This window comes from Erigeron canadensis, chromosome 5 (genome assembly GCF_010389155.1).
Source record: "Erigeron canadensis isolate Cc75 chromosome 5, C_canadensis_v1, whole genome shotgun sequence".
Taxonomy (NCBI): Eukaryota; Viridiplantae; Streptophyta; class Magnoliopsida; order Asterales; family Asteraceae; genus Erigeron; species Erigeron canadensis.
The window spans coordinates 29,124,260-29,140,530 of NC_057765.1; the positions used below are offsets into that span (position 1 = coordinate 29,124,260).

At 33.8% G+C, this 16,271-nt stretch overlaps 1 protein-coding gene across 1 annotated transcript; it reads left to right on the forward strand.

Annotated features, from left to right (window-relative positions):
• The first annotated feature begins 8,952 nt into the window (after nt 1–8,952).
• Nucleotides 8,953–12,907, forward strand: LOC122601513 (triacylglycerol lipase 2-like). The gene is made up of 9 exons (XM_043774268.1): nt 8,953–9,135; nt 9,251–9,358; nt 9,432–9,572; nt 9,677–9,787; nt 9,911–10,054; nt 10,126–10,166; nt 10,252–10,331; nt 10,414–10,509; nt 12,588–12,907. Exons 1-9 carry the CDS (start codon nt 8,953–8,955, stop codon nt 12,905–12,907), a joined length of 1,224 nt encoding a protein of 407 aa, XP_043630203.1.
• Nucleotides 12,908–16,271: the final 3,364 nt, after the last annotated feature.

Below are 16,271 nucleotides of genomic sequence, written 5' to 3' on the forward strand. Positions count from 1 at the left end.
TGTTTCTAAGATTCATGCATATCTTCTAAGCATAATATTTAATAAAATCATTTGTATAATCTTAACAACACAAGAGAGCTCGGTAGCTCCATTTGAACGCACAAAGAAGCGCAAAGGCAAAGGTTTGCGATGAACGCAATTAAAAACCCACCCTTTTAGAAGGCTAGCGCACTCCGACTTATACCTCTCTTAGAGTTTGTTCAAATGGGTGAGCCGATGTATCTCAAGGTTGTAAGACTCCAATTTTATTAAAAAATCTCTATTTTGATATTGCTTAGTCAAGTTTATATTTTCTCAAAACAATTTTACATCACAATTTATATCACAATAAATATGTAAAATCATAAACTATAACTTTTAAGCATGCAACGAGTTATGGTAGGCCACCTAAACATGTCACTATGGTTTATTCATGTCTAAATCGGCTCCCCCTTCAAATAAGAGGACCACATACATCAAGTCGCCTTGATTGCGTAAGCCTTCAACATATACAAAACAAACAATTATCACATAATCACATAGTTGCTCACTGGAAATTCCAGTAGCTTCACGACCTGTTTAGACCTGTTTCTGGTCCGATTCAGACTTCGACCAGAACTACAAAGTTTTAGCCCTATGTGTTGAGCATCTACAGTTCAAAGCACGACCTCTAACTCATTACGGATGAATAGATATGAATTTTTTAGTAAACTGTCGCAAAACAGAAAATTTACACAAAAAATTCACATAGTCACACAATTAATTATCCAATTATCTAGCATAATTAACCCTAATGATCAAGATTTCATATTAATATATCTAAGTAAGAATCATTAATGATTTTCATGAAAAATTCATGATTTTTACTTTTTTTTAATCATTAAAAATAAAGGTACAACATATAAACATGCAATTTATCACATAAACATGTTTAATTAATAAAAACTTGGATTAGGAACCCTAGAAAACAAATTTTTTTTTTCTGGAAATCTCGAACTATATATATATATTAAATAAAACTTTTTTCATATTTAAATAATATAATTAAATTACAAAATCAATTTAAATATATATAAATATATATATATAGCCGAAAAATTCAATAATCAAGAGCCCTAACCCCCTTCAATTTTTGATTTAATTGGTAATTAAAAAACATACATAGTAGGCTCGTGATACCACTGTTGGGTTATATAACTATTATCAAATCAAATCACAAAGCACGCAACGGAAGACAGGATCTATGTAGTTTAATTAATTAACCAAGATAGAAAACGTGTACCTTAAATTTGGAGAGAATAAAGTAAGAAACCTTTATAATAAGGTTTAAATTAAACCCCTCTACGATCGCACACACAACGTTGGAATGTATGTATGCTAGTACCTTGATCACGAACTCACAACTCTTTGTGTATTCCCTTTAATGAAGCCGAACCAAAACCCCTTTGCCTTTAATCTCACAAGTTGACAATTATATGATGAAAGAAAATAATAATATTTTCTTTACAAGTTTTGTCTAGTTCAAGAAACAAAGTGAATTGTTTTTGTTTTTGAGATTTTGAATACTTCATACAGAAGTATTGTTTTGGTTTCTCACGGCAATCAAGAAAAGAGAGAGATGGATTATTAGGGTTTTACAAATCTAATTTTCTTGTGTGAATGAATGTCTAAACCCTTTGAATTAAGCCCTCTATATATAGGGATATATTTAGGGTTTAATGACTTGGTGACCAAGTTAATCAAGGCCCTAAAAGCCTTGTAAAAACCGGCCCCTTTTTAGGAAATTAGAGTCCAACACTAATTTTCTAATTTCACATTTAATCTTCCTCTTTAATTAATTAAATACAATTAACCCTTTAACTTATTTAAATTAATCATTTAGTGATCAAACTAATTAATATATTACTTTAATATATTAATTAATAATATAAATTACATTCATGTTGAGGTGTGCCCCCATAGGCTTAAATACTATTCGGACATACGTTCATTTTACGTGATCATATTCTAACATCCCCTAGTTTAGTTTATAGTGAATCGAATCAAGACCTAGTATTTTCGATTCACAAGTTACCGAGAACTGACTGATCGATATCCTGCTCGAGTTTGGTTTTGGATCATGAGATCATTTTTAAGTAGTTTCTCTATTTTGTTGGGTAACCGTAACTAATATCCTCAGGGATGTTAGCTTATGTAGAGCTTAAATCTATTTTAGCTTAAGTTCATGTTAGTATTATAAAGAACGATTTCATATATTTAATCTCTTGTTATCAATTTTCATATGAGTATCTATTACAAAACTTTGTTATTATTACCATAATAGTATATATATTTTTTAATATCTAAATATACGAACAAAAATTGTATACACAAACTGAATGAGTTACTTGCTATGAGGTATAACCAATCGATAAGATTTTCTTACGTAAACGAAAATGTGTGAGAGAGAAAATGGCTGGGAAGAGGCAAGATCTAGGAAACGACATCCCAAAGACAACGGGAGAAGAATGGACAGCGAAAAAGGGGCAAATATCATCAAGTTTTTTGTGGCCAATATCCCAGAAGGATGTAGGCCATGGGATTTATCCAATGTTCTCAAAGATTTCAGGGACCTTTCTCGTGTCTACATTGCGAGGAAAAGAAACAAGGATGATCTCAGGTTCGGGTTTGCAAGCTTTTCAGGGGTGAGAGACTGGAAAGGAATGGAAAAGCGGATGAAGAACATCAGAATGGGGGGTCACATACTACAAATCAATAAAGCTTTCTTCGCTGCAGAAAACATCGGGACGGAAGATGATAGGATGAATAATGGTAGTAAAGTAAATCCTAAGGTTTACACTGCCCCACCCCTCAAGCTGCTAACCTTGCTGGTGGTCTCAACTCTTTCAAGGGAGGTTTGTCATACAGAGATGTTGTGAAAGGGTCGACCATGGCCGACACCCTCTACAAGGAGATGGAGGTGGTGATCGACGACTCAGTTAATGGCATGGCGGAGTTCCATAACCAGGCTGTTGTTGCAAGATGTAGATCCTTTGATGCACTCGTGTCTCTCCATGGTCACCTTGGCGACAATGGATACGGAAAGGCAACGATTCAATACCTTGGAGGTCTCAACATGCTGATTATCCTTCGGAAAGGCAACGATTCAATACCTTGGAGGTCTCAACATGCTGATTATCCTTGAGAACCCCGAGGCCACTCAAAACTTCCTTTCTAATGTGCATTTGTGGGATCCCTGGTTCTCACGTTTGGATTCCTGGGTTGGTTAGTCCATACCATTTGAACACATTGCTTGGGTTGGTGTTTATGGAGTTCCTCTCCATTTGGCCAATGCCAAGGTGGCCAATAGTGTTTGTGAAAAGGTTGGAAAGGTGGTGAGCCCCTCCACAGCAAAGGATAATGACGTTAATCGTTCAGTCGAATGCGTCGGGATTTTAATTGGCGATGGGAAGGAAGTGAAAACGACAGTGTCGATACGATGGCGTAAAAAGAAGTTTAGAGTATGGATAGAAGAAAAAACCATCGACTGGTGCCCTCCATGCGGAGGGGTTTCTGTTAAGTCGACAGACAAAGAGAATAAAGATACGGCCAATTCCGGTGATATGACGGCTGAGGTGGAAGAAGGTGAATTGCGGAACCCCAATTTGGAAGACGTAAGGGTCGTGCATGGGGAAGCGGATAAGCATGCTGATCATTTAATCTCCATTATGGGAAACGAAGAAACTTTTAATAAATCTAATAATTTTGTTTTTTCCTCAGCGGAAAAGGGGCCCACTGAAATTTCGGCAGGAGGAACTAAAAAGGTTTTTGGCGATTGGGAAAATATTTGTTCTTTGGGACAATATTCTCAAAAATCTAGAAAACGTGCAAGACAATGTGGGCCTGATTTCCTGGATGGGCTTGAGAGCCCAACAAGCAATTCCAATTTGGGTATTAATGAGGAACAGGTGGACGCAATAAGGCCCACTCCATCTTATAATTTTGCTCCTAATGAACCGACTCAGTGGAAGGAATCAGTCACAACTCATCTATTAAAAAATAATTTTACTGGATCTTTCTCTTTCCCAAATTCCCTTTTCGAAGACAACAAAGGTAGGGATAGCGAGCCAGAAGGTCAAAGCAACAAACACCGGGAAGAGAAGATGGAATCTGAGGTTCAAGAAACTATTACTTTTGTAAAGAAGACGGGTCTTAATCTCGAAGGTGCTGAGGACAAAGTGAGGAATACCATTGAAGAAGAAGGTACTAATGTTGTTAATTAATGAATATTATTTCAATAAATATTAGGGGAATCAAAGGTTTTGGGAAGTCTGATTGGTTAAAAGGTTTGAAAAACAATGAGAAGGTTTCTTTTTTGGCTATTCAAGAAACACAATGTGTCAATGTGGAGAAAAGATTATTAGGAAGTTATCGGGGAAACTCCAACTTCGAATATGAATTTGTGGAATCGAACGGAAGGTCAGGGGGTCTTTGTAGCGCTTGGGATCCCTCTGTCTTCCGTATGGTAGATGTGGTTAAAGATAGTAACTTTCTTTTAACCAAAGGTACTTTGAAGGGTTACAATAGCTTCTTTTTTGTGGTGAATGTGTATGCCCCACAAGGTAGAAGAGCAAAAAGAGAATTATGGGAGAAATTGTCTAATCTAAAAAATGGTGGTCCTGGCTTATGATTTTTTATTGGAAATTTTAATTCGATATGGGTGGCTGAGGAAAGAAAAGGGTCTATTTTTCAAAGTCGTGATGCTCGTGAATTCAACACTTTTATTGAAATTTCTGATTTGCATGAGTTTGATATGAAGGGAAGTAAATTCACTTTCCTTATGGAAGGTGAAAGAGGTAAAAAGTTAAGCAAAATTGACAGACTTTTAGTCGGACACGAAGTGGTGGACCTCTGGTCGGGCTCTTGTTTTCGTTCACTGCCTAGGCTCAAATCTGACCACAACCCAATCCTTCTTACCTTGGTGGACAGGAACTTTGGCCCAAAACCGTTTCGTTTTTTCAATTCTTGGTTGAACAGAGAAGATTTCGAAGACATGGTCACTCAAGCTTTTGATTCTTTCGAGGGGTGGGTGCGCCTGAAGTAATTTTGACTCTGAAGTTTAGATGGCTGCGTGACTGTATTCGTAGATGGAGGGACGAAATCAGAAAAAAGGAAGAGGAGGAAGTGGAGCTCTGCAAAATGGAATTGGAAGAATTAAATAGCAAGATTGAAGAGAAAGAGTTATCGAAGGAAGAAAATTGGACCAAATTAGAATGTCTAAAAACTCTCGCGGATTTTGACAGAAATAAAGCGAGTGACCTCAAACAACGATCAAGATGTAAATGGGCAGTCGAAGGCAACGAGAATACCAAGTTTTTTCATGGGTTAATTAATAATCGAAGGAGGCATAGTGGTATACCAGGGATGATTGTGGATGGCGAATGGGTTAGTAAACCTTCGTTAATTAAGAAACAGGTCTTTTGCTTTTTCAAAGACAAGTTTAAAGAGGATTGGGTCGTGAGGTCCAAAATCTCTTGTGACCCAGGTTCCAAGCTCACTAAGGAGGAAGCAGACAGTTTAATTGGGAAATTTTCGATTAACGAGATCAAGGTTGCGGTCTTTTCTTGTGGTGATGACAAGGCCCCCGGCCCGGACGGCTTTAAATCTAAATTTATAAAAAAATTCTGGGGGAGATTGGAGGCAGATTTCTTAAATATCCTTAACAATTTTTTTGAAACAGGTGTGATTAGTAGAGGATGCAGCTCTTCTTTCATCACGATCATCCCGAAGTGTAAAGATCCAACCTGTCTTAACGATTATAGACCAATAACTCTTATTGGTGTAATCAATAAGGTCATATCAAAGGTACTCGCCAATCGCTTGAAGAAGGTTCTGACTTCTCTTATCTCGGAGTCACAAAGCGCTTTTATGAGTGGGAAACTGATCTTGGATGGGCCGTTAATATTAAATGAGATTGTGTCGTGGCTCAAAAAAGAGAAGAAGAAGGCTTTTGTTTTGAAAGTTGATTTCAGTAAAGCTTTCGACAACGTTAATTGGGGCTTTTTACTGGACGTTATGAATCGTATGGGCTTTCCAGCCCGTTGGCAAATATGGATTTTTGGTATTATTTCTTCCGCGAGAGCTGCGGTTCTGGTAAACGGCTCACCCACCTTCGAATTCAACTGTCATAAGGGGTTGAGACAAGGAGATCCCCTTTCTCCTTTTCTCTTTCTAATTTTTATGGAATGCCTTGCTTGGATGACAAAGAAAGCAGTTGACAGTGATGACATCAAAGGAATTCGGTTGCCAAACAATGGCCCCACAATGTTGCATCTCCTCTACGCTGATGATGTCACTTTCATTGGTGAATGGTCCGATGAGAATCTTAAAAAGGTAACCCGATTACTTAGAGGTTTTTATCTATGCTCCAGCCTCAAAATAAATTTCAGTAAATCCAATTTGTTCGGGGTGGGGGTGGACGATCAGGAGACTAAAAGAATGACTGGTTGCATAAAATGTAAAGAGGGTGTTTTTCCTTTTGATTTGTTAGGTTTGAAAATTGGGGGAAACATGAATAAAGTTGCAAACTGGGGCTTCATTTTCAATATTTTCGAGTCCAGGCTTGCACTTTGGAAATCTAATTGTGTTTCTTTCGCGGGGAGAGTGACTTTGGTTAAAGCTGTGTTGGAAAGCCTCCCAAATTACTATTTTTCTCTTTTTAAAGTCCCTGAAACGGTTATTAATGGGTTAGAAGGCATTATAAGGAAATTCCTTTGGGGCGGTTCGAGTGATGTAAGGAAAATCCACTGGGTGGCTTGGGATCGAGTTGCCTCACCAATCAACTCAAGTGGGCTCGGCCTTTGTAAACTGCACGAATCAAACCTGGCCCTCCTCTCTAAATGGGTCTGGAGATATCGAACTGAAAGTAACGCTTTGTGGAGAAAGGTAATTGATGCGATACATAATACAAAGAGGTGCTGGAATCCTGTTCCTCTCAACCGAACCAATAGTGGGGTTTGGAAGTCGATTGTTAACGCCATTAACAAAATAAATGTACAGGGAGTGGGTCTTAATCAATGTTTTAAAGGGGTTGTGGGTTGAGGGGAAGATATAAGATTCTGGCTAGACATTTGGGCTTGTGATGAAGCACTTAAGGAGCGTTTCCCTTTGCTTTTTAAGTTGGAAAAGGATAAGAAATGTCTGATCAAGGAACGTCTCGGGGGGAATAACAACGCTAGAGTCGTGGTCAACTGGACCAGGACTATTGCCTCATCGGGAGAAATGGCTGAATGGTTAAATCTCTCGTCTTTGGTTTCTAATTTTCAAATCAAAAACGAACCAGATAGATGGATATGGGTGCGAGGGAATGATACTTGTTTCGCGGTCAAAAGAGTAAAAGATTTTCTTAGGAGTGGGAATGATTATAGCGACAGATTCGTGTTCAATGGGCCTGAGTGGGTTACAAAAGATTGCTTGTGGTTTATGTGGAAGGCTTCGATGAATAGAATTCCAACGATGGTCGCTTTAAGGGAAAGGAATGTCTTTTTTGAAAGTGTGGATTGTGTGCTATGCAACGGAATGGATGAGAATTTGGAGCACCTGTTATGCTCTTGCGAATTGGCTCAGATTGTTTGGCATAAAATCAGCTCATGGTGCAAAGTTCCCCCACTCTTTTTCTTTTCAATTAAAGACTTTTTCGGAATTGAAGATCATACAGGACTTGGGAAAACCTCAAAAGAGATATTCAAAGGCATCATCTTCATCTTGTGTTGGTGCATTTGGAGGGCTAGGAACAATAGAAGATTTAAGGATGAAAGGACTTGTGCGGAAAAAGTGCTCCAAGATATCAAGACAACTAGTTTTTTATTGTTCAAACATAAATCAAGAAATTGTAATATATGTTGGGAAGATTGGAATCGTTTCAATGTTGTAAATATTTTGTAATTCTTTGGGCCGCTTCAAGTTGGTGAATCAGCTCCTAAAGTGAATAAAAGTTAATTTTCAAAAAAAAGGTAAAACTAATTAATGATTTTGCTATGAGGTAAAGTAATTAATGAACTTAGAGAGAATGTCCTAAAAATCAACTTAAAGTTTTTATCACACGATATATGTAATTTATTATTTTTTTTCTTAATATTTTCTTTTAACTATTTCAAGTGTCATCATCATGTTGTTAGGTCGAATATTAAGTTGTTTAATTATTTTAGTATGCCTAAAACATGAGTCTAAAGATGTCACTAAATTGAAAAGTTGTCATATGACAAAATGAATGATAAAGATTAAAAGAAAATAATAATTAATATGTATACTATGTGTCAACAATTGGAATGAAATTAACTTATAATTAGGCATAATTCTGTATCATATATATGGCGCTTGAACCATGGGCAGAACTACCAAGCTAAGGGTAGCTCGGGCTATGAGTTCGCTCAACACACGTAGTGTAAGTTATTTTGAGATACGTAAGTTTTTACATTCGTTACGGGTCAACGAAATTTGGAATACCGGTCAATATGAATAACTTTTAACTTTTGAAAGATTTTTATAGCATCAAATAATACAAAGATGTATTTGATCAAAAAAGTTAATAATCGCAACAAAACTACATTTTACAAACATAACGTTAAAAAACAAACAAAAAAGATTAGTTAGGTGCTCCATTCGAACTAACTTTTGAATCGCTTTGTGTTGTAAATCAATAAAGTTTAGTTAAATTTACCGGTTACCCCATGAAAGTAACATGTCCAAATCAATAGTGAAGTATATATTGTCGTATGAGCACTCTGTTAATTTTATCTAGACCTTCGTGACGTACGTGCGTGGCAGCAACGAAATCTTGATTATAGACACAAGGTTAATTAAGGTTAAACAAATGGTCCAAGAATCACGAACCGAGCTTCGTATTTAACTATGATCGATATTTGTTTTTTAATCAATGTCTTTGCTATATATTATGAGATGGATATACAATGTGACAGAAAAAAATTAACAAATATGGCTGCTTATACAATTACCACTTCAGTTATCGTGTTTCTTTACATAATCTCTGCCTCTCAAGCTGCGCGTAACTTGAACTCATTCACGGCACAGGATGAGTCATCATCGTCTATGGTTAACGCGGTTGGCCTATGTAGCTTAATGATCGAGACAGAAGGCTACACTTGTGAACAACACACGGTATAATATAAGCAATATTTGACATTTTTGTGATATTTTGCATATATATATATTGAACCTCTTGATGATAAAGTGTAACTTAAACTGAACAAATTGAATCAAAATATTGTTTTAGGTGACGACGAAGGATGGTTACATACTGAGTATGCAACGAATTCCAGCAAGTCGAGATGGTACAAAGGCTGACAAGCCTCCAGTTTTGTTACAACACGGGGTTCTTATGGTAGTTTGCCATTCTAAATAATACACTGATGTTTTCTTGAGCAGAAACTGATGTTTTGATATTTATATATCAGGATGGCGGGACGTGGTTATTGAACTCTCCTGATGAATCTCTTGGGTTTGTGTTGGCAGATAATGGTTATGATGTGTGGATAGCCAACACTCGTGGAACTAATTTTAGTCGTGGCCATACGTCACTTAGTCCTAGTGATCCGGTCTATTTTCTAAATCATGTCACATTTTTTTTTGTTTTCTAGAGAGTTGTAACATTTTTTTGGTTCCCTGAGCTGTAAGTTGTAACTTTTAGCTGTGTTGGCAGGCCTATTGGGAATGGTCATGGGATGAATTAGTAGAGTTTGATCTTCCGGCAACAATCCAGTTTGTGCACGATCAAACTGGCCAAAATCTACATTATGTTGGTCATTCCTTGGTAAGTTTGCATTACACCAAATGGTGGTGTCACTAATATTGTTTAGAAGCCTTTTGTCCTTTAAACCGTTGCTAATTATGTTTTGATTTGTGTATCAATGTGACATATATGGTGATTTATTAGGGAACTTTGATTGCGTTTTCTGCATTTTCAAAAGACCAGACATTGAATATGTTGAGATCAGCGGTGTTGCTTAGCCCCATAGCCTATTTAGGTCAAGTGTCGTCAACTCTTGCTCAAGCTGGCGCTGATGCTTTCCTAGGCGAGGTAAATCTCTCCTTTTTCACTGCTTTGAAACACAAAATTTGTCATTTAAACATTATCTCCTTTTATAACAGGCGTTATATTGGTTAGGCCTCCATGAATTCGCTCCAAGAGGGTAAGAACGTTGCTTTCTTTCCTAAATTAGTACCTAGCTTACTCCAGTTACTAAAGTGACTAATTTTTAAAACCATTGTATACAGGCAAGCTGTTGTTGATCTTCTGAGTGCTATTTGCAAGATGCCTGGCAACGATTGCAGCAACTTGATGACATCCTTTACGGGTACTTTTCGCATAAACTTACAAATCTGTTGCCCTGTAATAAAACCAACATAAACAAATTTGTTGTTTCGGGTTGAATGCAGGGCAGAACTGCTGTGTTAACTCTTCCATGACGGATAAGTTTCTTGAACATGAACCGCAGTCTACTTCAACTAAGAACATGGTCCATCTTGCTCAAAGTACAAAATATAATCTATGCAAATTTCTTACTTCCCCGTCTCATTTTATATGTCCAAGTTTGACTTTTTGAGTCTTTATTTTTAAACTTTGACCGTAAAACTCCAACCTTCAATTTCCGTAGCTATGAAAGCCACGAGCTTCAAATTTTAAGCAAATTCTCAAATCTTTGGTTAATGTTTTCCTAAGTGCGAAAAAGTAGCTAGACCACATAAAAACTAGATCTATACCCGGTCTTTGACCGGGTTAGAAACAACAAAGTATATTGATAAGTATACAAAACACGATCAACTTTATCTCATAAAAACTTAAACAGATAATCTTACATTAAAGTCTTCATTGGTATAAGATGCACTGTAAAATCTACAAATTGATTTAAATTTAATTGTTCTAACCAGATCCTCCTTAGAGAGTTACCCAAATTTAATCATTTTGATATATATTAAAATTGTCAATACTCGATCGTACCCGAATTTCGTCTTGAAACCGACTCGCAAAATTGGGTTAGGGTTGTAAAAGCAACTTAAACTTGATTTTTTTGGGTTGGGGTCAGGTTGACTTTTGGGGTTAATAATTCAACCTGCAAACAGATGTAGATAATATTTTTATAAAGGTCGACCCACCAACTCATTTTATCCTACAACCCATTTGACTTGGAATTAACCTGTCAACCCACCAACGCACATGACCTGGGATTAAACCGCCAACCCATTTAACTTGCTACCTACCTTTACTAACCCATGTGACCTGAAATCAACCCACCAACCCACCTAAAATCAACATATCAATCAGATCGTTTAGGTAGATCCTGACTCAGGTTCGAGTTGAAGTTACTCTATACAAACTTTTATTAGGTTAAGTTGGGGTCATAAAGTTTCAATCCACCAAGTGTATGCAGATCAACCCGATTAATAGACCTACTACAATGTATATGATTGGTCTTAGTTTTAAACCGTTAAGTATAGTCATTATACCATAATTAAGTCTCTACCTTATAGCTATAATATTTATATTATATGTATCAAGGGTGTAGCTTTTAAGCCACCCCCCCTCCCCAATTTTTTTTGCAATGTAGGGTGTATATTGTTTTCGTGTAGAAAAATTTCGATATACTCGGTTTCGACCCCTATTTTAGCGTTAGGGGAAAAAAGAAAATTAGATCACGACCCCCACTGAAAATTTTCAAGCTTCGCCACCGATCTGTATATAATTATTCAACCTAACCATTTCTCTTTTAAACATTCCACTATTAAATAACAATCAAATTTCAAAATGGATGATTGCTAAAGCTAGTTACCATTACCCTGTTACCGCATATAGTACTGAACTAATATGTTTGTTTTGATATAAACATGACATAAAATGGCAAATATATATATATATTGTATAGAAAGCTTTAAAATGTAAAGTCAAGTAATTATTATTTCTTATGACTTTCTACTTAGATTCAAGAAAGTAACATTTTTAATATTTTTACTTGACATATAAACTCTTAATTAAACTTTTATGTTACAATTTATAACAGTAGGATTAAAGCAATTTTAAATATTACTTTTGACATGTGATCTCTCAATTAAATGGTAATGTTTTTTTTTTTATTATTTAGAAAATATGTAAGCCACACTTCTTATATACTATTTGTTAAGTTCATATTTTAAATATTGTTTAGTACTTTAGTCTATAAATGTGTTACTTTGTGTGCTGGAAATTAAAATAAAAAGTAGTTAAATATAAGTCTCAAATTGGTGTCCATTACAATAATTTTTTTTAATAATTACCATGATTAAAGAAGGTATAATAAATACATAAAAGAGTTACTATGTTTAAAATATCTATGTTTGACTTTTAGTTTCAAAGGTTGAGATTAATTTGAACTTTAATTTGAGTGGTTAAGATCAAATGTTAGACTTATTTTTTTCTCTAAGCTATGGTGACCATATATATATATAATATAATTTTTAATTGAAGATAACTTAGATTTATAAATTTGTAAATAATGTTAAAAAGTGATATACAGATCATCATCCTTTGGTTACGATATGTTTGGGTGATCAATGATTGTTATTTAAAATTTGTACAGTGATCCGTAGAGGGACTATTACAATGTATGACTATGGCAACACTGATGATAACCAAAAGCATTACGGGCAATCTACACCTCCAGTTTATGACATGGGAGGCATACCCAAAGACTTTCCAATGTACTTGAGCTATGGAGGGGCGGACGCCCTCTCAGATGTTGAAGATGTCAAAACGCTGCTTGAAAACGTCAAGGATCACGACCCGGATAAGCTAGTCGTACAGTACGAGGAAGATTATGCACATGCTGATTTCGTTTTCGCTGTAAATGCTAAAGAGGTTGTCTATGACCCTGTAATGACATTTTTTAAGCTCCATTAGAAAACATTAGTTGTTGTATCTTCAGAAAACATTTACTAGTAAATAACATAGTTTTGATTTTTGATATATATATATATATACACTCGATCAATATCATCTATCTATGTATAATATAATTAAAAGATGGGGTTGGGGATATACTTAACACGTACCCTAATCCCCTCCTTTAGCCTAATACGCTCTACTTATTAATCCTCAATTTTTTAAAAAAATTTTATTTAATAAAAAATTACCGATCTTTAATAAAAAAATCTTTATTATTATTATCTATACATATAGCACCTAGAAAAAACTCTCACATATTCTCAACCCTAAGAAAAGACCTACGTTGGCTTTTTTTGCAACAACAAAAAATAAGACCACATTTATATATTGTACACTTTTCGTTTCTCTTTTTATTTAAATAAAGTTAGGGAAAAAAATGCTAAACTGAAATCAATATTTATATGGAGTTAATTTTCATATGTTTCTTCTTTAGCTTTTGTATTGATTAAGTTGTGATATTAGTCATACACTTTTTGTTTCTCTTTTTATTTAACTAAAGTTAGAAAAAAAATGGGTAAACTGGAATCAATATTTATATGGAGTTAATTTTCATATGTTTTTTCTTTAACTTTCGTATTCATTAAGTTGTGATATTTGTGATACACTTTTTGTTTCACAATTATTATAAGAATTATATATCTTAAGACTACCCGTCCAATGGACGGGCCTAAGCACTAGTATAAAATGTATAAACGTGATATCATCAATCTAAATGTTGCTACCTATAAATTTGTAAATCTAAACCGTATTTATAGTTTTACTTTTTTACAAACTAGATTATTACCGGCGTGATACGCGGGAAACATATATAATTAAAGACATGTTAAATTTTTATAATATTATAAGTTGACAAATATTTGACCAGGTAAGAATTTAATCACTAAAAAACATGAAGTTACATTAGTAGTCGTTTAGATTCTAGTTAACAGTGATCACACAGTTGAAAAACTGATACACCATCTAGTAGAGGTCTCGCTAAGTAAGGTTTTCGTTTCTTTGGATGTCTTTCATTCATTCGAATATGTCTTCGATGTCATTGTACTTGTGCTTTAACATTTTGCTCGAATAATTTAGTTATACACTAAAATTACTAAGCAATTTAATAATCAATCTATATAACGTATGTTATGTTAATCTAACTTAAAATTATGCATAATATCATTGCAAATTTCATACAATTATTTTTCTGATATATAATTATGATAACTTATTATAGACTCCATCTTTGTTTTTTAGTTCTTTATTAAGAAGACCAGTTTCACATCCAATCTGGTTTCAAACATTGATTTAATAAAAACGTTATATGATAAATATCGTATACAATAATCCTTATAACCAAATTTTATTCGTTATATAATAAAAATCGTATATAAATATATAATTTGATTAAAACGTATTACATAAAAGATTTAAAATTAACTTTAAAGATAAAAAATGATGTAAAATATAAAAAATATTAGTTTTTATAATTATATCATTATAAACATTAATCATTAATGTCTACAAACTTAAATAAGGAAATAATAATAATTTAATTTTATTAAAATGAAATCTAAAAAGGTTAAATAAGGTATATGACATCATCATTTGATCTAATGAATCTAAATAAAAGTTGAACTTTATCTAAAGCTTCATACTTTTTCGATTATGAATTAAACTTTCTCTTTTATATATATTTAGAGATACGGTTGTATATGGTAGGTAGAAATAGTATAGCTTGTTTACTTCATTACAACAAATATTTATCTACACCTACTTATAAAGAAATATGTTATATATTGTTTTCACACTTAAGAATGTATATAACAAACTCACATTTTAAAATGTGAAAATTTTAAAAAGATTTTAGTTTGCACACTTATATATGTTTGGGAAAAAATTCACAGAAAAAGAATGGTGTCCCCTTTCGCCTAAGGGCATCGTCGGAGAACAATGTCGGGGACAGCGTGTAACAATATTTTAATATATTGTTTACATTTAGAAATGTGGAAGTCAAATTATAACTAAATTTCTTCATGCGAGGGGAAGCGTGAAAAAAAAAATAGGTATTACAAATTATTTTTCATACTTTTAAGTGTAAAAATATTTGAAATATGTTATATATTGTTTTCACACTTGTAAAGTGAAAATTTTGTTAATACATTTATAAGTGTGTATAATTAGATTTTTGAAAACTCTTCACACTTCTAAATGTGAAATTTTTTTTATACATTTTAAAATGTGAACAAATTAACAAAATTCTTAACACTTCATTAAAAATGTGAAAAAATAAATATGTACAAATGATATTTTTGTTGTAGTGTTTTTAGCAATAGAGTGCCTATTGTGAGTGTCCAATATGTGTATGTCTGTTGGTAGTAAAATTTTACCTTTGTCGACATAACTTAGAGTGATAAAGATAAGTAAAAATTGAAAGGAAAGGGTTACATATATAAAGATATGAATTAATACTCCATAATGTAAACAACTTTACATGAATTGTTATAGTGTGTATCGAACTTCAATCTTGTGCATTGTATGTAATGAACTTTCAAATCCTGTGCATTGTATGTATTCAACCAATCAAAACTTGACAAATGGCAACTTATATGATTGTCACATATACTCGGATACATACAATGTACACGATTTGAAAGTTTATTACATACAATACACGTGATTAAAGTTCGATACACACTATAACTATTCATGTAAAGTTATTTACATTATAAAATACTAATCCCATAAAGATACTTCGACCGAATTGGTAAATATCTTACGATAGGTTGGTTTATAATAATGGTAACTAGTGAATTTCGACTCCTGTGTTGCGGGCCTTAGATTTTTGTTTTCAATAGGTTGCGTTTTTTTAATGTACTATCGTTAAACATCCAACAACCTAAGTAAAAATCATACTGTGATCGATAAGTTTGTTTAAAATATATATTTATTAAAAGGCAAAACCTCAATAGCTTCCTTCGATACGTTGCAGAGTTTCAATTATTGTGATTACATTTTGTTATTTATAATGTTTTACTATTATATCTTAGTTTTTTGAACATGTGAAATAGATATTTATTTATAACAATACGATAAACGCTTCTAAAACTTTATTGTATGGACTACATCTATTTAATATGTGAAATAAACCAAAAATAAAAAACAGAAGAAAAAGAGTTAGAATGAAATTTTTACATATATAATTGAAAACCCCAAAATGAGAAAGTATGCAAAAAAACCAAATAATGGTACATAATGGTACGAAATACGGTCATTCAAAAGTTGTAATACATTGTTTGAAAACCCAAAGGGAATAAAAATGTGCAAAACCCAATAAGTA

Excerpts from the sequence above, each read along its gene's own strand:
- LOC122601513 (XM_043774268.1), top strand. The coding sequence starts at position 8,953 with ATGGCTGCTTATACAATTACCACTTCAGTTATCGTGTTTCTTTACATA. Across the intron at positions 9,573-9,676 it reads CACTTAGTCCTAGTGATCCG|GCCTATTGGGAATGGTCATG; the intron begins GTCTATTTTCTA and ends CTGTGTTGGCAG. Across the intron at positions 10,510-12,587 it reads CATGGTCCATCTTGCTCAAA|TGATCCGTAGAGGGACTATT; the intron begins GTACAAAATATA and ends AAATTTGTACAG.